Source organism: Lynx canadensis, chromosome C1, assembly GCF_007474595.2.
Source record: "Lynx canadensis isolate LIC74 chromosome C1, mLynCan4.pri.v2, whole genome shotgun sequence".
Taxonomy (NCBI): Eukaryota; Metazoa; Chordata; class Mammalia; order Carnivora; family Felidae; genus Lynx; species Lynx canadensis.
In genome coordinates this window covers 5,352,193-5,378,754 of record NC_044310.1, presented here as the reverse complement: position 1 = coordinate 5,378,754, position 26,562 = coordinate 5,352,193, and the positions used below count along the sequence as shown (strand labels likewise).

Here is a 26,562-nt window from a genome sequence, read left to right as displayed (position 1 = left end):
TCTGCTCTTACCTCCTCTCGCCTGCATTTTGGTTTTCATCCTGTATGAGACCAGGGACCCTTTTGGGCTGGTCTTTGTAGGACTCCCTCTGGGTGCTCAGGCCCAGCCAGCCTACATCGGTTGGAATAACGTCCCCCACAGCCTGCCCCCCAAAGATGTCACTCCAGAACCTGTACATTACCATTCATGGCAAAAGGGACTCTGAAGACATGATTAGGTTTCAGGACATGATCTTGGGTTATCCAGGTGTACCAGTCTGATCGTTCAACCCTTTAACGTGGAGAACATTTTCTGGCTGAAGTTGGTCAGGGAGACGTCGCTCTGGAAGGGTCAGAGATGCAACATTACCGGCTTTGAAGATGGAGGACAGAGCCACAGCCAAGGGACACGGGCACCTCTAGAAGCTGGAAAAGTCAAGGAAATGGATTCTTCTCTAGTGACTCCAGAAGGAAGCACAACCCTGTCCACACCTTGATTTTAGTCCCGTGAGAGACAGAGTCAGATGTTTGGCCTCCAGAACTGTAAGATAATATATTTTTCTTGCTAAACCTCTAAAATTGTGGTGTTTTTAACAACAAAATAAAGACCGAATACTATATATACCCAAAACGACAACTGGACAACCAATGTTATATTTAATTCCCTTTAAAATCCAACTGGACGTAAGTTGCCTGTAAGTTAGCATTGCGCTGAAGATCCTAACCAGGGTAGAATGGCAAGAAGAAAGAAATAAAACATTGGAGGATTGGGAAGAGAGAAATAATTGCCAGTCTTTGCTGATGATATGAATATATGAGAATCTTAAAATAACTTATAGCTACATTATATTAGAATAAGAGTTTTTTTTTAAGCCTGGATACACGATCAATATATAAAAGTATATATCTGCATTTCTATATACAGCAACAATTTTTTAAAAGGTCTTTACAATATCAGAAATTAAGAAAAATGCAAGAAGGCGGGAAAGAAGGAAGAGTTAATAACAAATCTAACAAAAGATGTGCAAGCCCTTTGCTGGAAACATTACAGAACTTTATTGAAAAGACGTCAGAGATTAAAGAAGATCTAAATGAATGGACAGCGGACTATATTCTTGGATAAAAAGACAGTAACTGAAAGATGTCAGCTGTCCACAAATTGCTTTATAAATTCAACGCCATCCCAGTAAGAATTCCGAGAGTATTTTGTGTGAGCTTTGGCAGGCTGATTCTGACATTTCTCTGGAAAAGCTGAGGCTGCAAATAGCCAAGGTACTCCTGAAGAAAGTGGGAGACTTGCCTCCACCTGGTAAGGAAATTCGAAGGTGTGGTATTGACGCGGGCACGGAACAATAGTGTTGGATCAGGATGGAGACCAGAACCAAAGATAAGCGCTCATGGAAATTTGATTTCGGACAGAAGGGGAAACTGCAGACTAGTGGGGGATAAATGGATTCACCAACTGGTGCCGGGACAACTAATTAACCACATGGGGGGAAAATGAAATCGGATCCCTATCTCGACATACACAAAATTAATTCCCGGTGGATTGAAGACGTACATGTGAAATACAAAACCGTAAATAATTTAGAACACCATGTAAATGGACGTCTTTATGATCTTCCGATAGAAAAGAAGTTTGCACAAACTATAAAGACAAAAGCTGACAGATTCTACTCTATTAAAATTAAGAATTTCTGGGGGGCGCCTGGGTGGCTCAGTCAGTTAAGGGACCGACACTGGATCCCAGCTCAGGTCTTGACTTCAAGGTCCTGAGTTCAAGGCCCTTTTGGGTTCCACGCTGGGCATGGAGCCTACTGTAATTAATTAATTATTTAATTAATTAAAAATGAAAATTGAGAATTTCTGCCTATTGCAGATACCATAAAGAATAAAAAAGGCAAGCCACAATCCAGAAGAGGATACTTGTAACATATATGAATAATAGGGTTTTTTTTTGTCTTTCTTTATTATTTATTTGAACAAAAACACAAGCAGTTCACTCATCTCTCCCCATTTCTTCTCATATAAAGGATTCCTACAAGTCAAAGAGATAAAAGCAAAAACCCAACAGAGAAACGAACAAAAGGTAATCATTACACAGAAGAAAAAACTGTATGAAAAGACGCTTCATGAATAATCAGAAAAGTGCAAATGAAAATTTCCAGGAGATTCCATTTCATACCCACCAAATTGTCACTAATTTATTTATTTGTTTTAAGATTTTATTTTTATTATTTTTTTATGTTTATTTTTGTGAGAGAGACAGAGACAGAGTACGAGCAGGGGAGGGGCAGAAAGAGAGGGAGACACAGAATCCGAAGCAGGCTCCAGGCTCTGAGCTGGCAGCACAGGGCCCGACGCGGGGCTCGAACTCACGGACCGCGAGATCATGACCTGAGCCGAAGTCGGACGCTCAACCGACTGAGCCACCCAGGTGCCCCTTAAGATTTTATTCGAAAGTGACCTCTCTACCCAACATGCCACTGGAACTTACAAACCCAAGATCGAGAGTCACACGCTCCACCTAAGTCAGCCAGGTGCCCCGTGTCGGCACTAATTGAAAAGCTGGCCAATGGCTAGTGCTCCCAGGAGAGGAGACAGCGGTCACTCACTGGGCAAGGAGTGTAAGCGCCATAATCTTGGGAGACGGTGTGGCATTTCTGGGGGTGAGGGTTCTTATCCTGGGGAACACAGATGGAACTCGGGGCCTGGGAAACTTCAATGGGGGAAGAAAACCTTATGTGTTTTCCCTGATTTCTAACTACAGCTTGGTATTTTCCTCTATAAGGAACCAAACCAAAGTAGTATTAGTCATGCCTGTGACTTCCACCAAATAAGTACAGATTATCACATTAGAATTATTGCTGATATCTCAAAATATCATTTATGCTCATCACGGCTTCAAAATTTGGGTAGTCATGGGGTGCCTGGGTGGCTCAATCAGTTAAGTGTTCGACTTGGGCTCAGGTCATGATCTCACAGTTCAAGGGTTTGAGCCCCACATGGGGCTCTGTGCTGACAGCTGGGAGCCTGGAGCCCGCTTCGGATTCTGTGTTTCCCTCTCTCTCTGCCCCTCTCCTGTTCATGCTCTGTGTCTCTCTGTCTCTCAAAAATAAATAAAAATGTTTTTAAAAGAAGCCATTCAGAGAAAGATGTGGGTCCAGTGAGGCCCAGAGCCCTGACCCTGGCTGCAAGGGCCGTGTCCGTAGATGCCTCCTCCGTTACCCACGCTTTTGTTCTTGTCTTTGTTTTCTACGACAATGAACTTTTCATTCTAATGCTAACGTTTTTTTGAAAAAGACTTTCATTTTTATTTTATTTTTTTTAAAGTAATCTCTACCCCCAAACGTGGGGCCCGAACTCACGACCCCAAGATCAAGGGTCGCACCCTCCGCCGACTGAGCCAGCCAGGCGCCCCTCCCACGTTCTTTTTAAGCCAAGTAAAAACTTCCAAGAGCGGGCTGAACTCAAAAACAGCATACGTCTTTAAAAAGAGAAGACCCGCGGACACGGTCACGCGCAGAAGTGAAAAGGCAAAAATAAAGCAGTAGGGTTGTGAGGCCGGTGGGGCGGTCTCATCTGGTTTGAGGATCATCGCCGCCGGCCCTGGGCTGGCTTGGGAACGTGAGACAGCCCCTTCGGGCTGCGGGAAGCAGAGAGGACGGTGGCGGTGGAGGCGTATGGTGGGCACAGTGAAGGCTTCCTCCAGGTGTCACGGGAGCCCCGGGCCTGGGGGCCTCAGGCTAGAGCTGGGATCCGGGGAGACGGGCCAGCTCCAGAAGGACCCCGCGCTAGGAGCGAACAGCGCGTGTCCAGGCCGGCTGCAAACAGGATTCCCTGTGGCCCCTTCCTGCTCACCTCACCGTCGGCCCCGCGCGCGGGGGACACGCGCTCAGGCTGGTGACTCACTGGTGTGACTTCGGTCCCCTTACTAAGGGCAGAGACAGGGAATTCCCTAAAAACAAAACAAAACAGACCAAAAAAAAAAAAAAAAAAAAAAACGCAAACAAAACGCTGAGATTATTCTTCAGGTGAGTATAATGTTCGCATCCCTCTAGGAACCAAGACCCTCGAATAGAGAGCACATCACCAGACTCTGGGAGGAGACCGTCGGCTACGCTAAAACTAAGACTTCACATTGAATGTTTCCCAGCTTAAGAAACGTACTTGCCTTTCACTGTGGGCTTTGATCCTTCCGACAATCCCACAGCGCAGCACAGACAGGTTCTTGACCTCTAAAGAGACGAGGGTTTCCTCCTTTTTACGATGGGTGACGACCTCAGCCCCTTGTGACGGGCTGCTGGCCTCGAGGATCCGGCCGACCGACGCGGCACACGAGTTTCTCCGCGCTGACGGGGAGCAAGGTCTCCAGACGACAGTGCGTCAAAACGAGGGGCGGAAAAGTGGAACAAACCGCACAATCCCTTTTGTATAAAGTGTGAAAGACCCGACCCACCTAGCTCAGTGATCGGCGCACAGTAGGCGCTCGATAAGCCCTGTGGCCCCTTCCCGGCCCTACTATTCAGCACCCGGGGAACGGACGGAAGCCTTTCCCAAATCATACGGAAAGACGGGTACCGACTCCCCCTTCGGAAGGGCAGGCTGGCGGCCGCTGCCCCAGACGGGCCCCAGGAACGGAGCCCGGCCGCCTCCTGCCCCGCGCTGGGCTGCGTCCTGCCAGGGAATTTTCTTTCCCAAGGGGACTGAGCTCCGGGGTAAAGCTTCATATCTGGAGCCCCTGGCCTCCCTAGCCGTCCCGGAGAGCTGGGCAGACCCCAGGAGCTCTCGAAACTGCAGCTACTGTCGCTGAGGTTGTGTGGGCGGAGTGGTACCAAAGTCCCTCCGAGTTTGACCTCCGGTGACCCCAGGCCTGGGAGGCGCCATCCGGTCGGGCTGGAGGGGCCACGCTCCTCAACTCCAGGTACTTCCAAATGTAGCCAGCCTCCCCCCCACCGCCAAACTTCAGTGCCCAGGTTTGGTGTGCCTCCCCCCCAGCCTCCCACCCCCCAACTTCCTGGAAGGAGAGCAGGTGTGCTCAGCACAGAGCAGCAGCTAGAGAGGGTGGAGGCTTCACCTGCTATCACTGTGCCTAAAGCCATAATTCTTGACCAAGCCAGGAAAGGCCCGAGCCTTAGATAAGGCGCCCGGCGGTCCCTGCCCCAAACCCTGTCCGGAAAAACCCTTCACTACAACACCTGAGCTCTGATAAAGGCTCCCCGTAGAAGTGCTCTTTTCCTCGTCGGCCATTCTAGAACCACCTTTTCTGGCTGCCCTGAGGGCAAAAAATGCAAAAAAACAAAAAAAAACAAAAAAAAAAAAAACGTTTCCCTTCCTTTAGATCCCTCCAAAATTCCAGGGAGTTTATTCGGAGCTAGGGGCTGGCTGGTAAAACCCCCGTAACTTGGGAGAGTTTACAACTGCTCACTAGTAACATTTTCAGGTCGGTAATTTGGGACTTTCAAAGTACCAGGTCTCTGGGTTTTCTTTCCTTAGTCAAAGTGTATCTTCTAGACCTGTCAGCTTCGTCCAGCTGATCTCTAAATTCACCCCACTCAACCCCAATCGCTCTCTGGCTCCCCACACAGAATCTCCATTTGACCTTGTGTTCAAGACGGGACAATTGTCCCAGAGGCCCCACTGCCTCCCCCTCCGGTGCCTGGAGCTTCCCATCCGGGGCCTGCAGCAGGCCTTCTCAGCAGGCCTTTGAGCCAAGTAGGGTTGGGTCCCTCCTCCACGGCTCAGAGTCAGTTCCAGGCCTTGCCTCCCCAGCCTCACCTCCGAGTTCCCCCTCAACCGGCCCTCTTGCTGTCCCTCCACACCCCACACTCCTCCTGCCTCAGGCCCTTTGCATGTCCGGCTTCTCCTTCCTCAAATGCTAACAGACTTGCCTCGTGCACACCCAAGACTCCACGTTTTCTGAGGTCCCCTTCCAGAGAGGACTTCTCTAACACGGCTGCAGAAAAAAACCCCACCGCTGCCTCCTTACCCCACTTTTCTTCTCAGAACACAAAGTCTCTCCTGCTGCTGTCTCTCTCCTCGCCGTCTCTTTACAGCTTCATCGTTTCCCAAAATGTAGTTACATATCTGCATTAAAAAAATGATCTGCCTTGCCTCCTACCTAGCCCAGGGGTCAGCAAGCTGCAGCCCGAGGGCCAAATCCCCACCGCTCCCTGGATTTATGAGTTTTGTTGGACACAACCATCATCCCCGCCTCACGTGTGTCTTTTGTCTGTTTTGGTGCCACGAGGCCAGCTGGGTAACCGCGACGAGGCTTTGTGACCCACGTTTAAAATGGTTACCAGCTGGCCTTTCCAGAGTTTGCTGACAGCTGTTGTTTGCCAGAGGACGGAGAGGGGGAGAGGAACAGGAGGAAGAAAAGGTACCGCGCGATGAGGCTGGCTGCCTAGGTGCTGGCTCTACGTCAGTTGTGCGGAGCAGCTCAGCTCCCTGTGCGGAAGCCGAACTCCGTTCCGCCCCTCGGCCGGGCAGTACACGCCGGCCACGGGGAGACAGAAAAGCCAGGGGAACCTGCTGGGTCCTGTGAACAACCCAGGAGTCGCTCTGGCTCAGCTACAGATGGATCTGCCTTCCTGGGCGGGCTCTCCTCGGGGACAGGGTGGCTGCCGGTGGCTCCAGGCGCCCTGCCCGTCCTCCTGACCACTCGGCGGAGAGAACGCCGCCAGCAGGCTCGGCCGAGGCCCCCGGGTGGAGCCGCGCTGGCTGGTGGGCCCGGGCCCCTGGTGCCGGTCACCAGAGGAAGGGAAAACGGAGGCCGGGCCAGCCTCGGAAGGTTTTCACTTCCGCCTGAAGACTCCTTCTGTGACGTCAAAAGGAACTGGTCTACAAAAATTCACCATTACAGCCAACTTGGTTGGTATTTTTTAATAGCACGTTAATGATACGCAATTAACAAATGAGAGAACATCACGGCCTCTTAAATCCTTGCTTTTATGCCTTTCCTTCTTCTGCGACAAATGTGTTCACTATTCGTTCACCTCAGCAGCCGTATCAACAGCTAACAGCTGCAAGTGAGGCTGATCATGAACTTGATTTCGCAAACAAAAAAGGGGAAACCAGAGATAAATGAAAACCATCAGGAGCTCGCTAAATGCCATCTATGGTGCAATCCAGGTTCAGGACCGTCGGGGGGGACACGAGGCAGGCGGGGAAGGCCCGTGCGGCTGCCGCCACCGGCCCACACCGCTGGGGGCAGTGACCACGATCCTCCGCACGGTGACGGCTCCTTTCGCTTAAAGTGAACACGGGGACAATGACTGCGGACGGCCCGTTTCTCTAACTCCTTCTCGAAGGTTTCCGCTCTAATCCTTAAGCACGAGCGGGGCCTTCACTTGGTCAGCCACGTCCTTCCCGCTCAGCGCTTCAACAATCGCAAGAGCAAACTCGAAGCTGGTTCCAGGCCCGCGGCTCGTGAGGATCAGGCCGTCCTTCTCCACGCGGTTCTCGGAGTAGCTGTAATGACCTTCGGAGGAAGCACAAGAGAGGGTTACCTCCGAACGGGCTCCGCTGGGAACACTATCACTCCGCCCTGCAATCCAAATCCCCGTTACCGCACAAGATGGGTCTCACAGAAATTTCCAAAAACCCCAAAACCAAACCCCACGACAAGGGCAGCTGGACGAGGCGGCGGCGGTGGCGGCCCGGCCCCGCGCGGAGATGCTACGGCGGCGTGTGCAGCGGAGGGAGAGGAACTGACGGCCGCGGCGGAATGACACGAACACACGGAGGTCAAGTGCGGTTGCAGAAGACCTTGTAAGTGGGCGGGGCAGCGGGAGGGAGGCCGAGCGTTCACATTTCTGTCACCAACCAACGCTCAAGGGTCCGCCCTGTGCACTGAAGGGGAAGCAGAAGGGGCCCCCCGAAACGTGCCGCTTTGGTACAGCGACTACTCTGGGCTGAAGGCACCGGACAAACGGCAACTGCAGCAAGAGGCTTTCTCTGAGCCCCCCTCGCCCCCGCCCTGCCTGAAGACAGGTCCTAAGGGACTCGGCCGTCGTGTCCCTTCCGGGAGCCCATCAGCCGGGGAGGATGGACTCTTGTCCCAGGAGACAGGAGACCAGACGTGGACACCAGACAGACTCTGTCACAAACCATCCCACCTCCCATCTCGTCTCCCAAGGGCCCCTTCATCTTTCCTGAAACTCATTCAGGTCTCCTGAAAGGCCTACATCCCTGCTCCCCCTTCCCTACAGACTGCCTGTCACACAGACTCCTGTCACACGGACTCCCTGTCACACGGACTGCCTGCATCACGCACAGACTCTATCTCAAAAACAAACTAGCAAAAATAAGGGGCGCCTGGTGGCTCAGTCGGTTGGGCATCCGACTTCGGCTCAGGTCATGATCTCGCGATTCGTGGGTTCGAGCCCCACGTCGGGCTCTGTAGGGACAGCTCGGAGCCTGGAGCCTGCTTCGGATTCTGTGTCTCCCCCTCTCTCTGTCCCTCCCCAGCGCACCCTCTGTCTCTCCCTCTCTAATATAACATTTAAAAAAATATTAAAAAAAAAACAACTAGCAAAAACAACACAGAACACACAGGGAGGAGGAGGTGTGTGGAAGTGAGAAACGCCACTCATTTCTCAGGAAGCACTTTCCTTCCGTGTCCCCCGATTGGCTTTTGGGGGGAAATACAGTAAAACCAGCATATGCTTCTCCTATGTCCAAATTCAGTGGATGACGGGACATCTGGGCAGATCACAGCCACAAAGCTGGGAACCTTCAGCGTCAGCTCCCCAAGGCCTCCCCTTCCACACACATGGTCACCAAACCCTCCTAATGCACAGGCCACCCGGCCCTAAGTCCTCGGGAGCAGCCGCGCCCCCACGACCCGGCCCCCCAGCTCCCACTGCCCAGAAAGCTCTCACCTCCTCCAGCGCCCCTCGGAGGCGGCATCTGTGACCGCTCCCCGGATCAGGCCCCTGGATCGCACCACCGGGGCCCCCGGCACCGACGGGACGTGAAAATAGTGTGTCTCCTGCTTTACCGCCTGCCCTTTGAAAGGCCGGGCCCTCAGCCACCCCACGTGGCCTAGGACACTAACGGACCCACGGAGGTGCCCCCAAGCATCAGGTGAACGAATGAACATCCCTCGTGGCCTCCTCTCTGCATCTGCGGCCTTCACGCAGGATCTCCGTGTTCCGGCCCTGCCTTCCACCCCGTCCTTCCCTCCACTCTCTGCTCAGCGCCACAAAAAAGGTCACCTTTCCAAAGTGCACGTCGGAGCTTATCCAGCCAGTTCTGCTCCCAGGAGAGGCCTTTGCCTACTTTCTCCAGCACCTAAAGGCGACTCTGTTCCACATCCCGGCAGGCACGCCCTCTGGGTCTGGCCTGCACAAAGACTGGACCAGAAGGAACCAAAGGGGAGACCGAAAAGAACTTGCCATCCAGGCGGGAGCTCATGGTGACCTGGGTGGGGCCAGGGGTGACAGGGAAATGAAGGTGTGAGAAATCACGTAGAAAACAAAATGCCCACAAGTCCGAGCAGGACTGAACACGGGGAGGTGGCGAAGAGAACTCCCAGCTGTCTGTCCTACAACTGGGTGGATGGTGGCACCACACAGAGACCAAGGACACAAAGAACAGACTGAGGGGAGGGGCCGAAGCCCACAAGGTCCCCCTGTCGCGCCGCCGCCCCTGAGACTAGTCTCCCCCTACTGCCAGATTCAGTGCCCGCACCACCGGGCTCTCCCATCAGATAGCTTGGGCTTGTTCCTTTTCCTGTTCTCAGAGCCACGGAGGAGCCCAGGAAATGCTTGTTCGATGTCTACAGACAGAAAATGGTCACCTGATCTAAGGAGCCCCCTTAAAGCAGAAGTGATCTGCTTCTGCCGTATTCACGAGCTTTAGAAACCACGCGATGATGTTCACGTCCTTTCCAAGTGGTGGAGACCTTCAGTAGATTAGGTCTTCCTGTCCTCGTTACAAATCCAGTCACCCGAGGGGCACCCAGGCGACTCAGTCAGTTGAACATCTGACTCTGGCTCAGGTTACGACCTCACCGTTCGTGCTGACCGGGCAGAGCCTGCTTCGGATCCTCTGTCCCCCTCCATCTCTGTCCCTCCCTTGCTTGCTCTCTCTTTCGAAATTAAACATTAAAAACAAAAATCGAGTCACCCACTGAAACAACGAAATACCGCACATGAACATCTTCCTAGTGGTCAGCCAGTTAAGCATCGGACTCCGGCTCAGATCATGATCTCCTGGTCTGTGGGTTCGAGCCCCGCCTCAGGCTCTAGGCTGACAGCGCGGAGCCGGTTTTGGATCCTGTGTCTCCCTCCCTGCCCCTCGCCTGCTCTCTCTCTCTCTCAAAAATAAACAGACACTGAAAGACAGATTTCCTAGTTACCCTGCCGCAGAGGAAGAGCATCTCTGGGTTGACGTCTAACCTCATTTACTGACGGCTGAACCAGGCCGAGACATCTTCAGATGCCCAACCAGGAAACCCACTGGGTCTCGTCTTCCAGGGCGGCGAGATGCACGGCCTGGACTGGGGCTGGGTGAGGCCATTTCTGAACGGCTCGCTGAACGCTCTCTTCGTGGGTAAAGTATTACAACCACGGCTTGCACCAGTTACAGACAATTCAAGGTTCCAGGACTCTTTTCACAATTCCAGCCCGAAGAGCAGGTCTACGCTCGCCGGCTACCTCCACCTAGCGGCGACGCCGGACAAGGACACCGCGCGCCCCAGGGCTGCGAGGCAGGTGGGCACGCCTCAGCCGACTTGGATTCACGAACTCTGCAAATCCACACCCCACAGTCCGCTGGCACAAAGCATTAGTTGCCGACTTCTTTTTAATTTTAACCAAACACTCCAGAGCCAGGAAGGAAGGCTCTTCAGAGCAGCAGCAGCCAAGGGAGCCTAGACACGAGGGGTCGGCACCTAATGGCTGCTTTTTATTGGTCAGTGGCTCCTCAAGAGAGTAGTTGCTGGACAGACCCGAAGTCCCCGAGAGCCCGAGACATTCACTATCTTGCCCGTTAAGAAAAGTCACCGACCTCTGGGAATGGCAGCCCTGGGTTCCAATTCCAGGTCTGCCATTTAGTAGCTGTCCCATCTCGCTAAGCCTTGCCTTTCTCTTCTGTAAAATGGGGGTGACACCAACCCCCCGGGGCCGCCACGGGAGTCCGATCAAGTGGAAGGCCCGGACAGGGCGGTGGTGTTACTCAGCAGGCAGCAGCCGGGGGAGGACGGCCGTTCACCGCCGCGTTCCCAGCGCTCGGCCCGGAGCCGGGACCCACGGCCCTCCGCCCCCTGCGCGGGCTCGCGCCAGGCCACGTTCTGGGTGCGTCACACACACTGACTCACGGGGCCTGTCAACGACCCTGGGAGGCGAGGGCTACTGATATCCTTAGGTGTCAGGATGGAAACCGGGGCCGGGAGGGGGAAGGAGCCCGCCCACGGCCGGCCCCACACTGCCTGGCCCAGGGGCACAGCCCTTCACTGCTCACCTTCGTGACGGGGGGCTTCGGGTGCTTTCGAGAACAGACACATAGGAAGCGAAAAGACTATTAAAGTAACAATGTCTTCATTTAAAAACTGAGACACGGGAGGACTGCGCCCTTCAGACCGGATTGCTTATGTGAGTAAAAGTTTCACGCCGCTCTGCCAGGTACGTGAGGAGGACCAGGGCCCCCAGGAGTGATGACGGCCTCGCTCCTCAGGCGCCCTGCGAGGGCAGATACTCAACGGGTCTTTCCCCACAGAAGGACTCACCGGCTGAACCCAGCACCTCGTAACTTAACGTGCGCGGGAGCCACACCGGGACAGAGGTGGGCCCGAGCTCCAGCCCGACTCCGGGCAAGTGGCCCGGCCTCCGGGAGCCGGTGTCCTCTTCCGGGAAGCCAACAGCTGCCTCGCTGGGCACCGGGGCCCGGGCGGCTTCGTGGAGATCACGCCCGCGAGTGCACCTGACCAGCGCCGAGAGTTAACGACCTAAGCTCTCCTGTTCCCAACCCACCTCCGTGTTCTTGAGGCAGGAAAACAGACACAACAGATCCACATTCGGATAAAGGAGGAACGTGGCCGACTGGACGCGTCCCCCCCCGCAACATGTCGTAACCACTAAAGGAAGCCTGATTCCGATCTTTCCGACTCTCTAAAACCCGTCCGTTAGCCCACGTTAGAAACGCCCGGCAGCCAGAGCCCTCTGTAAAAAAAACCCCACTTTTCACACAGATGGTTTTATCGACAACTGAGGATCTAGCAGCTCCAAAAAAGTGATAGGTACTTAAGAAAATACCACCTTGGATCATGTTTGAAAATATTCTGAACATCCAACACCAAGAGCAAACCCGGACGTAAATGACGGATTTGAGGTGGTGATGCCGTGTCCGTGCAGATTCATCGACTGTGACAAAGGTACCCCTCTGGTGAGGGAGAGGAAGGCGAGGGAGACCGCGTGTGCGGGCAGGGCGTGCGGGAGGCCTGCACTTTCGGCTCCATTTTGCGGCGAGCCTAACACTGCTCTAAAAAGCAGCACCTCTTCGTTAAAGACAGAGCAACAGGGGCGCCTGAGTGGCTCAGTCGGTTGAGCGGGTCAGGATCTCACGGCTCATTAGTTCGAGCCCCACGTCGGGCTCTGGGCCGACGGCTCGGAGCCCGGAGCCGGCCTCGGATTCTGCGTCTCCCTCCGTCTGCCCCTCCGCCGCCTGCGCTCCGTCTCTCGCGTTGTCTCAAAAATAAATAAACATTAAAAAAAAAGACAAAGCAACACCGTGCAAATGCGCCACCCGGCCCGGCCGTGAGAAGATGACGAAGAGATGTTACCCGCCTACTTTGCGTGAGGTCAGAATGAGCCTCGAGTGGGGCTGAGACCGGGGACAAAATCTACCGCCGCCTGTTTCCCCATCAGCTGCCGCCATTGTCGTTTCCTCTTCCGGTCCATTCGCTGGTGTTTGGCTGGCGATGTTTCACACACGGCCAGCCTCCCGGTTTCCTTGCTGGCTCCATGCCAGCCGAACCACTTCTGGCTTCTAACTGGAAATTTCAGACGCTCTTGCAATCATCCACAACAGCGTGAAGTTTTCTTTCTCTCTGCAAGTTCCAGAGTCTCTCTCTGGTGCGTGCACTCCAGGGACAGATGGCAGAGGGAGAAGCCACCTGTCTGACAAAAGACACTACCTGGCTGGTGTTCCGAGTGTCACACTGAGAAGCCGTGGCTGTTACTGAGGGAGCGTCGTCACACAGTTGTACGTTTACGTGGCTGGTTACACTGCGCTGTCGTAAATTGCACGCTGCCTTCTGGTTTTAAATTCGACGTGTGTGTCCTGTGTCTGTAAGCTGTTCCCTCCCGGAGGACAGAGACCATGGCAGGCTCTGCACTGTGAGCGCAGAGACCGGTCCAGGCCTCGAACTCCTGAACCGTGAGCTCAGGACCTGAGTTGAGATCAAGAGTCCTACATTGAACAGACTGAGCCACCCAGGCGCCCCAATGGCGTGCTTCTTTTACAGCCTCTGAGTAAGTAACCGGTCACGCAAAGAATTAAAGAAATACCTGATAGACTACTCTCCTGCCCCCAGAAAAGGATACAATCTTAGGTTTAAAAAGCAAGCTGCAGGGGTGCCTGGGGGGCTCAGTCAGTTGAGCATCCAACTTTTGATCTCTGTTCAGGTTGTGATCCCAGGGTCGCGGGAACGAACCAGTGTCAGGCCCCATGCTGGGAGTGGAGCCTGCTTAAGATTCTCTCTGCCCCGCTCTGCCGCTTCCCCGTTTGCACTCTCTCTCTTTCCCCCTCTCTCAAAAAAAAAAAAAAGTTGCAGAGCAATATATTTAACAGACTTCATTTGAGTAAAATTATTAAACTACAAAGGATAATGAGTGTATGTGGAGAAAATTCTAGAGTTACACAAGAAACTTTCTAACAGAAATTACCTCTGAAAAGCAGAAAGGGGGTGAGGAAGAAAGAGAAAACGCAAATTTATGTTTTTACTTCACCCCCCTTTTGCACTGTTTGCACTTTTTACCATGAATAGAAATTGTTTTCATAAAAATAAATGAAACTTAACAGTCTAGCTGGTATTTATGAAAGAAACATGTCACCTAAGGAACAGACCTGCCACCCAGGGAGAGAGCAACATTCACTTTACTTTGGACTGTGGGCAAAAGGGCATCTTCTGAAATTGCTGTCGAGGTCTGAAGTTTACCCTCAAGTGTCTGGCAAGGTGGTAAAAACCCGAGTCAGCCTGGCATTTCATAACCACGCCCATCCAGGACGACCGGGGCTCCGGCTGGCTTCTGCTCGTCAGCCCTTGCGCCCCGTCAGGGCGCACACACGGGCATGCGCACCACCTCCCCCCACCGCTCGCTCCCTCTCCGGCTGCGACACCGGCGAAGCAGGTGAGGAACACGCCATGCCTCAACCCGCGGAGAGTCCCTCTGCGTAAGGCGACCGGGCGGGACACAAAGCTGAATCACAGCTTTCTGAGAAGGTCTTTCCGTACATGAAAACAGAAGCACGGGGGTGCCTGGGCGGCTCGGCAGGTTAAGCGTCTGACTCTTGGTTTCGGCTCAGGCCATGGGTTCGAGCCCCGTGTCGGGCTCCGCACTGCTGGTGTGGCGCCTGTGGGGATTCTGTCTCTCCCTCTCTCCCTGCCCCTCCACCACTCACTCTACCTCTCTCAAGAAAAACTTTAAAAGGATGCTTTAAATACATAAAATATAAGCATATACTTACTCCCATTCATCATTTTGTCTTTAGCAAGCGGGTGTGTCGTAACTTTGCTTCCAAAACCTATTTCATGAGCCAAGAGAGCCGTAGGACCTAAGAAGAAGATTAATAAAAAGACTTAATTAAGTGTGGATATAAAAAAACTAATGGTTTAAAAATTGCAACGGAAGAATTTTTCAAAACCAGGAGGCTCTCACCTAACATATCCTGATGAGTCTGAAATTAAACACCTTTCAGTATGAGAGGCACGGTTTGTTCCTAATAAACCATCTGCTGAGCACATCTGGCAAAAGTGTACAAACTCAAAATCCTTCACCAGCCATCTCACCAAATGATACGGAGCAGCGTCAGATGAACAGCGTGTGGTCCCTCAAGGAACTGCAGGCAAGCCTGCCGGGGATCCCCGGAGGGGAGACCGCCAAGGCCTTACTCTCAGCAAATGGGAGATTTAGTCACACACTAAAGGCGGCTGGCACTCTCCAAACTTCTGGACTTGACTGCTACCTCACAGACTCATTTTGGTTTTCTACTTAAAAATGAGCACTCACTCATCCATCCATCTGTACATCCCAGGTGACTAGGACACTGTCCAGCCCTGAAGAAGATACACCTGTGAGATGCCCAGAAATCTGGGGACATAAAGGCACCAGCGTTTCTTTATTAATAACCACTAAAGACCACGCACAGATGTCCGCTTCTGATCCTCTAAAATACGCAGTTGCTAACAGGAGATTTTGATCCAAATGTATTCACTGAAAATGGTCAATTTCATGGAGAATCACAACCATATCTTGTATGTAATGTTTCTCAGATAAGGACTACGACAAAGACATTTTATGACTTTGTCATGTTACCTCGAAAGTATAAAAAAAAAATTCTACCTTTTTTCTCTAAGCCTCAAGTCACACCTAGAAAAACATGCTTCAGAACAGCAACGCGACCCTCAAAGCAGGTCAGGACGCAACGCCGTGGCCGGGACCCGAGGACAGAGCCCGCACGCTTCGGCTTCAGCCACCCCGCCCACCTGCTCTGACCTTTCATTTTTCAACCCGGTTCCAAGGAAAAGGGAGCCACAGACTACACCTGCCGGCTAGATCACAGCAGCTGCACACAGGAAGATCAACAACTACTGCTTAATTACAGAAGCTTTCCACCTGACAGGCCAATCCCGATTTATATCTCCTAAATCAAAGTCCTCAGATAGATCTGATGTCCCTCTCACCTTATTTTTACCCTGTGTACGAGACAGCTACGTATGGTGGCAAATTTTAAGTCTGTAGAGACTGAATAATTACCACTCAATATTTATGTGAATGGACTCATCAGTTTCCCTTAATTCTTACACTGTGAGATGTTAAGAAGTAAGTAACTACCTACATGATCTTGTATTTTATGAAAGCAAACCTCCAGAGGTGACCGTACAGTGAGGAGAACAATCGCTCGTACGTAAGTTAGAAATTTTTAGGCTGTTCCCTTCAGCTGATGAAACTGCTGCCTACGGTAATGTTAATAAATTTACATTTCGGCCAAACGTAGGACTTTAGTGATGGCTTATTCACCCTGATAAGCCCATAATTTCTGCTTTCTGGAGCTTAAGATTCCTATTTGGAGAACTCGAGAAGAAATATTTAACTCCCATTACTTGAGATTCTGGCAGATGAAAATACTGCTGCGTGTATGCGGGGATCCGGCTCTGAGCAGAGGGCACCGCAGCGGGAGCCCCTGGGCAGCCAAGACACTACGGCCAACAGCACCACCGTGTGGTGACTCACGCAGACAACACCTCGGTCACCCCAGCTCCTCCAAGCCCTTGGAGGTTGTACCTAGACCCAGTCCCCAGGCTCCTTTCCCTCCAGACCCAGAGTGAATCTCATTTTACTTTCTTATCCAGATAGTCTGCCCTCCAGTTTCTGTCTCAAGCACTCAATACTCGGGGCTAAGCCAACAGTCTTTCAGTTCAGTAAGCAGCCCCCGGTTCCTAACTGCGACACTGAAGAACCACCTTATTTTTCTCCACACTTCCTACTTTCTGCAGCACCAGAAGGCCAGGCAGTACAGGATATTCAACGATACAGACACCGTATTAGAGCGCTGTTTATGTCAACAGCGATTTAAAGGATTCTAAAGTCTAAGCTCCCTAGCACGGCATTCGAGCTGCCTGAGCACAAAACAGTGAACCAGATATGGCCAATCATCCAGCCACCTCAGTGATACAAAAGGACAAACCCACGTGTGGTTTTCCCTTTCAGCCGACTCATAAGGGAACAAATCCAGACCAAACCCTTCCTTAGGTTAGAGAACCTAAGAATGAGGCCGTGGCCAGGGGCTGAGAGTGACTGGACCAAGTCCTCGTACATCGAAGAGGACCTGGGACCCCCACCCAGAGAGAGGCACCTGCGCGGGCGGTAGGGACCGCAGGGTCCTCCAGCGAGGACAGACCTGGGCCCCCAGGGCAGGTCAAGAGGCTGGTGCTGCCTGGAACCCAAGGACAGGGCCCGCCAGGGTGGTCACCTCTGTGGTCCCTCCCAGGCTCCAATGCCGGGGTCCTCGAACATCCGGGTCTTTAGGAACCCCCCCTGAGCTTTTACGTGAGTTACATCTACCTATAACTGCCGCATTAGAAGTCAGAAATTACAACTGGGACATTTTTACGACACAAGAATGTGGGAGCACGCGTGCCACACCCCAATGGTGGCATCATCACACTCTCCATAAGAAGGAAAAGGACAAATAACATCAGTATCTGCTTCACCTTATGACGCCTTTGAAAGAGCTCTGAGAACGTCTGCTGTAACGCAAAGTCCCCAGGGTCCCCGACTTATAACTTCTTTAACAGATCCACTGTACTGAACAAAACACTGTGTCATCTTATCAAACCATCCATCTAGTCACTGATTTACTTGCTCTTTTGACAAATGTCCCAGAAAGACCTATAACAAAGAATTGCACTCTGGAAAGATGCAAGATGGCGGGACATCATGATACTGGAGCATTAAGAATGGATTTCATGGTGGTTCCAGAAAAGAAAGTATTACTGACTTCCAAAGATGTGGGGGACATCCGGGAAGCACGAACAACCTTCTTCTTCTGACTTACGTGACAGACAGTACAGTGCCCGAAACCAAACATTCCACGCTGAGGACCAGGCGGAAAGCACCCGAGGCCTCGGAACCCGCAGGGCAGGCACAGGACAGAGCTGTTACGTTCACGTCTGACTGATTCTTGCTGACTGGTGCTGGCAGACCTAGTTTCTGGCATAGAGATTTGCTGTAACAAGCTGTTTACTGAATTCCAGAGGGCGTTATTTTCCTCAGAGGTCAACCAAAGACGGAAAACATGTAGTTTCACAGAACGCAGACCAAAAAGCGCAGAGAAGCAGAAAAGAGAGCTGTACTCATTTCTGAAATGACACTGAGTTCATGCCACCCAAACTAAATATGCCCATACAGATGCCCTGCACGCTCTGTGAAGGGAAAGAAGTATCTGGAACAAAGTCTCACAATAAAAGGCTACCCCATCACGTATTTTTGGGAGAAACCCAACAACACATTTTAACACAGGATGGTTCCACACGTTACCTGCACAGATAGCGGCAATAAGGCCCTTCCTTTTTTCTTGTTCCTTCAGTATCTCTTTCACAGCAGCAGACTATTGAAAGAAAACCCAAACACATCAAGTTATCATTAAGCCACAGCCAACGGCCAGCTGGAAACTGGGAGAGAATCTGCTTTTAGTTTAAAATGCAAGATCTTCAATCTATTTTCTAATAATATTTCTAAATCATCAAGAGAAAAATTCTCAAATTCATAGTTTCTACATTTTTAAACCTAATCAAGGTGTTTGTTACAGGAGAAGGGCATTCTTTTCTTAAAGGTGTTTAAAGATGAGACGAGAAAAGCAATTCCCCTTGGGCACGCTGACCCCTGCCACTTTGTGCTCCGCGGAGAAAGCAGAAGGGGGGGGGACACGTGGTGTCTGGAGCGTTTTCAGAAGGCAGAGCCAGGAACAGGGCCCAGCAGAGTCCCAAACGTCTGATTCCACCTGCCTTGCGCGCTGCTGTCTCTTGCCCCTCCCTCCCCTCTCTCTTCCCACAGGTGGACTCGACGAAGACTTCGATGAAGAAGCCGGGGCCTATTCCGATGCCATTTTCACGCAAGCTGGCATTTCCAGCCTCTGCAGCCCCCCCCCCCCCCCCCGCAGCCCTAGTGTTGAGCAGACAGCCAGTCTCTTATCTTTCTATGCTTAAACCTTCATAAGACACAAAAGTAGGTTCATTTTTCTACTGTGGGGGAGGAAAAAAGAAGTCTTACATTCGGACTGTATTCACAGAATCTGTTCCCAAATTAACTGTTCCACCAATTCTGCTTACTCACTCATATAGTAAATGTCATTAGGGATGTTTTTCCTAAATAAGCTGCAACACCATTTTGTTCACTTCACCTGTTTCTAGTTTACTCCCAGCCTCCTTCCTGAAATATTTTAGTAACAACAAGACCAACAGAACATGGGCAGATGCTGAAGTACTTCCTTTACACGGTTTTTACCTCAGATAAATTCTGTGCACCCAGGTTACCTCCCGGCAGAACCACTACGTCGTAAGGTCCCTGCAGTTTCAAGACAAAACAAAAAAAGTGAACAAACACTTTTCATCTGAGATGTGCACCAAAGTGATGGTCCGATAATACTTTCACGTTTTAAACGTGGGTCATAGCAAAAAACTGTTCATGGAAGCACAGCTAAACAAATTAAGGTATATATCTCTATGATGGATTGTTGTTGTAACTAGCAAAAAATCTGAATATGGTAACAGGAAAGGATGCCCGTGTTGCAGGCAGGGGTAGCATGATCTCATTCTTGTAAAAAGGGAGGAAAAAAAGGGGGCGCTTGGCTGGCTCAGTCGGTGGAGCACGAGACTCTGTTGGATCTCGGGGTTGTGAGTTCGGGCCCCATGTTGAGCGTAGAGCTCACTTAAAAAAAAAAAAAACGCAGATGTGTGTGTATGTCCCTGACACACACGGGGTCTACAGGTACCCACACACGGAAGAGAGCTCAGCTGCTAATGAGATGTGGTGTGGGTTGGTGGGGCGAGGACAATGAGAACGGGGACATTTAACATTTTCACTCTGTAGGTATACACGGTCTACACGCATTATTTTTTCAACGATAATGTGCACAGTAATAAACATAATTAAAAGAACAATTTCAAGTAAAATGCACAGAAAAAGTTTTTTTACCTCTATGAAAAATGGAACTTAGGGGAGAATAATGATACAGTATTTTAGTATCCCAAACACCTAACATCCTACAAATCTGCTGATTCCAAACTTGATTCAATTCATGAAATGGAATTTGACGTAACAATACTTTAAGATGTTAAAAAAAATTTTCAAAAGTTTAGTCATTAGCATTTTAAAAATTTAGTACATACTTAGTGCAACATATACTACTCAGAATTACTCAAGACTATGAACATTCCGTTTTCAAACCAAGCAAAACTACCAACTAAACAAAGTGTGTGAAGTACAGAATTTCTTTCACTCCTTTTAGAATCTGATAAACAGACACAAAAGGTAACCACGGTTCTAAAATACCCAGACACCACAAGATGAAAAAGACCAGAGAAGAGCGTTTACTTCTACTCGGCCACTCGAAACATGCTATTTAGAATGTTTTCAGCAATTTTTATGTAAATACCAACATTCCTGTACCCCACAATCTGGCACTGAAATAGGTGAATTTATTAGAAAGGAATAAACTTTTCTCTATGCATCTGAGGCCAGCTGAGCACGGGAATCATGCTCCGAGTTGCTCAGCAGGGCACAAGTGGCCGTCCATGAGCTGCCTCCACTTTCTTTTCTGCCACATCTATGCCCTGAGAGCACAGAGCCCACACCCCTATCACACTGGCCATTAAGCAATGAACTACATGAAAGGGTGTGCAAAAGCATCTGTGCACATGTGGGTGAGCTTGCGTCTGAGGACAGGGCCCTCAGCTCTTGACAGATTCCCCGGTGTTAGCTGCCACCAAGGGTAACTGTCAACATAAAGTGACACTATTTAACAACAATTCTTAATGCTCCCTTAATCCCACCACTAATCAACTACGAGCTGTTCACATAAAATGAATCACATAACTATGTCCTGGGACACTGAAAAAGGAAGGCAAAAAGGAACTTTTGCATAAAGAATAAGAAATGAGGGGCGCCTGGGTGGCTCAGTCGGTTATGCGTCCGACTTCGGCTCAGGTCATGATCTCACCTGCTTCGGATGCTGTGACTCCCTCTCTCTCTGCCCCTCCCCTGCTCACATTCTGTCTCTCTCTCTCTCTCAAAAGTAAATAAACATTTAAAAAAAAAGAAGAAATGAACAGGAAACGTGGCAGGTGATTCCTTCTATCAGGTACGTCGTAACAGGAGGCTAAGCTGCCTGCGAGGCCAGAAGAATCCTGATGAAAACGCCCCCCCCCCCTCACCCCCCCCCCACCCCCCAGCCAGCACAGGCAGTAGGGAACTGCCAGATTCCATGGATACAAAAAAGGGAGAGTCCCCGACTTCCCAGGGCTTATTATAGTGGGGAAGACATCCAAGCAAAGTAACTTTCTTAAAATAAGTCTGTGCTCACAGCCTTAGATGTAGTCAAAAGACATTTCAAGAAACTGACAAAGAAGGCACAGGAAGGAGTAATTCCAGGCATGGAGAACAAACCTCTTTTTTTGCATCTTCCAGACTGGCATCCGGACAAATGAGAACATCTCGGCTACACTGTACCGGGTCTTTCCCAGCCAGACCCGCAACGGTGACTTTAATCTAGGAGAAAGACATCATCACATTTAACACTGAAACATAAATCTAGAGTAACATTTTCACAGCTGCTGTGTTTTAAAATAACTTGGCAGGAAATACTGTGACAAAACCATGCTGCCTTGCAGCCAGTAAGTTAGCTAAATATATTTAATAACCAGGTCTGTCCCGGTTTGCCCGAGACAGTCCTGATTTACAGATGCTGTCCCGGGACCCTGTCTGGTGAGTGTCCTTTCTCCCACAAGTGTCCTTTCTGGTTTGGGCGACAATTACATGATCATCCTGTTAATAATCCATCTTACAAAGTTACTGTTGTCATTTAAGTGTCATGGAATTTTCTGAAGATACAAAGACAAGTTAAAACAATGAAATCCTACTTTAGTTTGCAAAAATGTACAAAGTTGACATAAGCAAGAGCTGGTACTGGAAATATGGGAATTTTCCTACACTGCTGGTGGGTCCACATGTTGGTACTTTGGGGAGTTGACAAAATCTGGTAAGGCCAACTATGGGCTGTCCTTTGGCCTAGCAATTCCACTCTCAGTCACAAAACCTGGAAAAACTTCCACACATTTGCATAAAGAAACCCGTAGGAGAATATTACAGAACTGAAATGGCACAAAACCGGAACAGAGCAGACTGCAGCATATTCGTACAGCATAATACTAAGCAGCAATTTTAAATAAACGAAGTGCATCTGTGTGTCTTCACTTATGGGAACCAGAGAAATGAAGGTAATAGACCCTGGGGCCAGACTGCTAGGGTCTGAGTACCGGCTCTTCTCCTAAGTCTACAATGTCGACACTTCATCTAGTGTCGTTGTGCCTCAGTTTCTTCAGTTGTACAATGAGAATGGCAATAACTCACAGGGCTGTTGGAAGAGTTAAACAAGTTTACGTTAAGTACTTAGAATGACACCTAGCATCAGTAAATGCTATTTAAGTGCTCACCATGGGTGCATATATGCACGCGCACACACGCACACACACACGCACACACACAGAGACACGTGCAAAATGCAGCTGCAGTTTAATGCTACTTTGAAGACATGCATGGGATGGACACACACCAGTGAGGGGACAGAGCTATCTCTGGGGCAAGAAGGGGAATAGTATTGGGGAAATTTACAAAGAGGGCTGTGTAATGCTTTGTTTTAAGCACCTGTTCCTAAAGGGGCACCTGGGTGGCTCAGTCAGCCGACCATCCGACTTTTGATTTCAGCTCAGGTCATGATCTCTCGGTTCATGGGCTCAAGTCCCACACTGGGCTTTGCGCGGATAGCACACGGAGCCTGCTTGGAATTCTCTCTCTCCTCCCTCTCTACCTGCTCACATATGCACGTGCTCTCTCTCTCAAAATAAATAAATAAACAACAAAAAAAAATGTTTTAAAGCATCTATTCCTCTGGAAGTGGGTCTAAAAGAAACATGGCAAAATACTAACACATACTAAACGTGGGCAGTGAATAAACAGGTAATTATTATTATACAGTCTTCTGTATTTGTGGGTGTTTGAAATATTTTATAAAGTACGCTGAATATTATTTTATTCAAAATGACTTCAAAACCCAAAAATTTTGAAAAAGGTAGAAGACATCAGGGGACTTACTCCGGCTCGCCTCATGACATCTACAGGAATGACTGTCTCCATCTCCTCTGCTCCTTTGGCCAGGATGACCAGAGCTCTTTTGGAAGCCATTTTTGTGTTGTACTTTTTAAAGACTTAATTAAAAAAAAAAAAAAAAAAAAGAATTAAAAAAAAAACTTCCATTGCAACCCTAAAGCAGCCAAAACCTTTAAGCTTAGTAACATTTTTAAGCAGGGTAACTAGGTGCCTCTTAGGGGAAAAGTTCGGAGAGACAAACATTTAAAAAAAAAAAAAAAAAAAAAAGGACCTTAGGTTAATATTGGTTTACACAGAATTTCAACGGCTGGATTTCTGAGAGAACACAGTAAGGTTGCTAATACGTGATAGTACCACTTGGATTTCCTTCGACCATATTTTTTAAAAACCCAGTATACAGTAACACACAGGCCTTGCATTTCACACAAAGTAGGGAGATAGTTTTCTTTTTGTTAGCACTATTTCAGAGAAACGACTAAACTTAAATTTCACGGGGAAAAGCTGCACACAGTCTTTGGCAATTAGCCGGTGAGATTTTTGGAGGGGATTTTTTTTTTTTAAGTTCCAATAACTGTACGAAAAATTCTGGAAAGTTAACGGTGTTAAATATTTTATCACACTCTTTGATGACGCAGAAGGATGGGAATCCCCCACTACATTCAACCCAACTGGATTCTCTCTCTGCACTTTGCCCTCTCGTTGCAAACGGCAGCTGCTAAGCAAGGGTCTGGATAGTTCTTAGCCTGTTCTTTTTCTGCAGCTTGTTGTCCATGCAAATCAGAAGCTGATAAATGCACTCCCACAAACACAGCACTGGCCAGTTCCAAACTGCCGGACACCCTGCACACAATCCTGGAGGGTCCGAGGTCGCCCCGTGCGCTCCTGGCCGAAGGCCGCCCGTTCCGCAGACGCGGCGGGGCCTCGTCCCTCGGCGCCCCCTTCCGAAGCCCGCGCCGGGATGCCCGCGGCCCCCTCGCCACCCTCAGCGCTCCCCAGACCCCGACCTGAACCTCGACTCTGCCCAATCCCGCGTCGGGGACGACCGAACGGAACCAGAACCGGACTAAACGGGTCGCAGGCACGCACGTACGCGCGTCGCCAGGGTTCACGCCCTCAGCCCCGCACTGCGCAGACGCGCGCCCCCCGGCTTCACGTCCTGCCCCGCCTCCCCGGTACCGCGCAGACGCCCGCCGCGCAGACTTCCCGTCTTCCCCCCCCGCCCCCCGCCCGCCTCACAGCCCTATAATGCGCAGGCGCACGACGCCCAGCTTCTTGTTCTGCCCCCCCCCCCCCCCCCCCCCGGTATTGCGCAGACGCCCGCCGCCCAGGTCCCCACTTCCTCCTCAGCTCTGAGCTGCACCGACTCGAGGGGCTCGCTCGCTTACGTCACATCCGGCCGAGCCCACCTTGGACGGCTGCGGGGTACGGCTCGCCTTTCCGCGCCCTGACTCTGCGTCTAGGGGACGCCTTCAGTTGGAGCACCAACGCGAGGAGAGTCCGTGGGCTCGCGCGTACTCACGGAATCTCCCCCGCCCCGAGTGGCGCGGTCTGGCCTGCCCTCGGCGCCGCTCGAGTTAACTCGCTTTCCCCACGGGCCGGAGGCGCCCTGCGGGAACCCTTCGGGAGCTGTGGCGGTTTTGCTTTAAACGTGCGTTTTCCCTGGAGTGGAGTTGTGCCTTCACGCTTCTGTGCACTTGGCTTCCTTTTTTGGAGGGCCTGCCCGTGTCCCCCTCCCCCCGCACCCCCCACCTGTTCCCGACGTCGTCGCCCAGGGCGGCTGCAGGTCCCTCGGTCCTCTGGGCGACTCTTAGCATTATTTGCATGCGGTAATTTCACGTGTGCTAGTTTCTCGAAAGTTCTTTTTTTCTAAAGATCCCAGGGTGTGGAGCCCTGCTGAGCACAGTGATCTGACAGTCCCTTTAATGACATCTGTTTAAGTTATAATCTCAGATTTCGTTTTTACAAATATGAATTGAATACTGACGCTTTTCCCAAAGTTTTTATTTATTTTGAGAGAATCCCAAGGAGGCTCTGCACTGTCAGGCAGAGCCTGAGCCTGATGCGGGCCTCGAACTCCTAAACCATGGGATCATGACCAGAGCCAGAACCAAAAGCCAGATGCTTAACCGACAGAGCCGCCCAGGCGCCCCTGAATGCTGATGGTTTAACCCATTTCAAAAACCAAGTTGATCAAAGTTACATTGAACAGATGGACTCCCAGCCTTGTCCCCATGTGGTTCCATCCCTGCTGCTGCCTACCGGTAACCTTGTATTCGTTTCCTGGCCATCTTTCCAGTGTTTCCTTATGCAAGCATAAGCAAATACACTTTTACTTCTTTCTCATGGAAATGTAGCAGATTATCCACATTGTTGTGTCCTTCACCTCGCACTGCCACCAGCTTATTAAACGAATGTGGTGGAGATTTTTCCTTATCAAAAAGAACTTCCTCTCTTTTTTTCCAGATAGCCATTGTGGAATGTCCCAGAGTTTATTTACCGATGCCCTACTGATAAGACTTAGGTTATTTCCAGCTGTTTTTTGTACAGACAGCACTGCACTGAATAACCTTATTTATATGTCCTACTTGTGTAGGTGAAACTGGAGAGGAAATTCTCAGAAGTGTAAATACACTGGAGCAACTCCATGCAAGTTGAGTGAGTCACTTAGCACTGTCACCAGTAATGTGTGAGCTCATTCTAAGTATGTCAGGTTCTTGACATTTCAGTTTAGATGTTAAAAACATGATTATTTTCAAGAAATAACTTACATTCCTTTGTTCGTTTACGAAGCACTTGAATAGATTTCATGAGATCCTTACAATGGTGGTGAGCACGGTTTTTGTTTAATTTTAAGAATTGTGAGTAGATTTCTTCATGCACCACTGCGTTGTGCAAAAATTTTTGACTGTCTTTAATCTTTTGGCATTTGAAAAAGACATTTGGGGAGTTCTGGAATGACTTCATCTTTGACTATTTGCCAAGGAAGCAGGCAAAAGCCACCCGCTTTTAGTTTTGAGTATGGTGGGGAAAGAGAGGCAAGTGGTCAGATGTGTTTCAAAAAGGTGGGATTTTAGGTAGTTGGAGGAAGACCCGAGAGAAGACGGGCTGTTGGGTTCCAGTCCCCATAGCATGGGGAGACAGTAAGGAGACATCCATGCCGGTGGCCTGCTGCCGTGCGAGGTAGGACAGAAAAAGGGAAAGGCAGATGGTTTTAGTTAAAGGGAAAGAGGGAATGAACCTGACTGAGCACTCCTGAGACGTCTGCATCACCAACAAGATCTGAAATCGACCTGGGTCAGTATCAGTGTTTATCCAATGAATACGTCACACACAGCGTTCACAACTAAAGTATTACTTTTGGTAGATTGGATTATCTTTTAGAAATGTTCACTCTCTCCTCTTTCACCTGCATGAGTGGGGGATACTCCCTGCCCGTTGACTTTGCGTTTGCCCTTGTTTTCGCTAATAGAATG

The 26,562-nt window shown here is 50.3% G+C and overlaps 1 protein-coding gene across 2 annotated transcripts; it reads right to left on the bottom strand.

The window, feature by feature from the left end:
* Window positions 1-6,848: 6,848 nt before the first annotated feature.
* Window positions 6,849-24,222, bottom strand: PARK7 (Parkinsonism associated deglycase). Of its 2 annotated transcripts, none has more exons than XM_030325047.1 (7): window positions 24,094-24,222; window positions 23,075-23,187; window positions 21,371-21,472; window positions 19,211-19,270; window positions 18,245-18,314; window positions 14,673-14,759; window positions 6,849-7,461 (listed from the first exon to the last, which is right to left on the bottom strand). In XM_030325047.1, exons 2-7 carry the CDS (start codon window positions 23,162-23,164, stop codon window positions 7,301-7,303), a joined length of 570 nt encoding a protein of 189 aa, XP_030180907.1. In that variant the 5' UTR covers window positions 23,165-23,187; window positions 24,094-24,222; the 3' UTR covers window positions 6,849-7,300. The 2 variants fall into 2 exon arrangements, with proteins under 2 accessions (XP_030180907.1, XP_030180908.1); XM_030325048.1 differs by having other exon boundaries at window positions 24,100-24,222.
* Between the last annotated feature and the right edge of the window lie 2,340 nt (window positions 24,223-26,562).

Excerpts from the sequence above, each read along its gene's own strand:
- PARK7 (XM_030325047.1), bottom strand. The coding sequence starts at position 23,164 with ATGGCTTCCAAAAGAGCTCTGGTCATCCTGGCCAAAGGAGCAGAGGAG. Across the intron at positions 19,271-21,370 it reads TGGAAGATGCAAAAAAAGAG|GGACCTTACGACGTAGTGGT; the intron begins GTTTGTTCTCCA and ends TTGAAACTGCAG. Across the intron at positions 18,315-19,210 it reads GTGCACAGAATTTATCTGAG|TCTGCTGCTGTGAAAGAGAT; the intron begins GTAAAAACCGTG and ends TTCTTTCAATAG.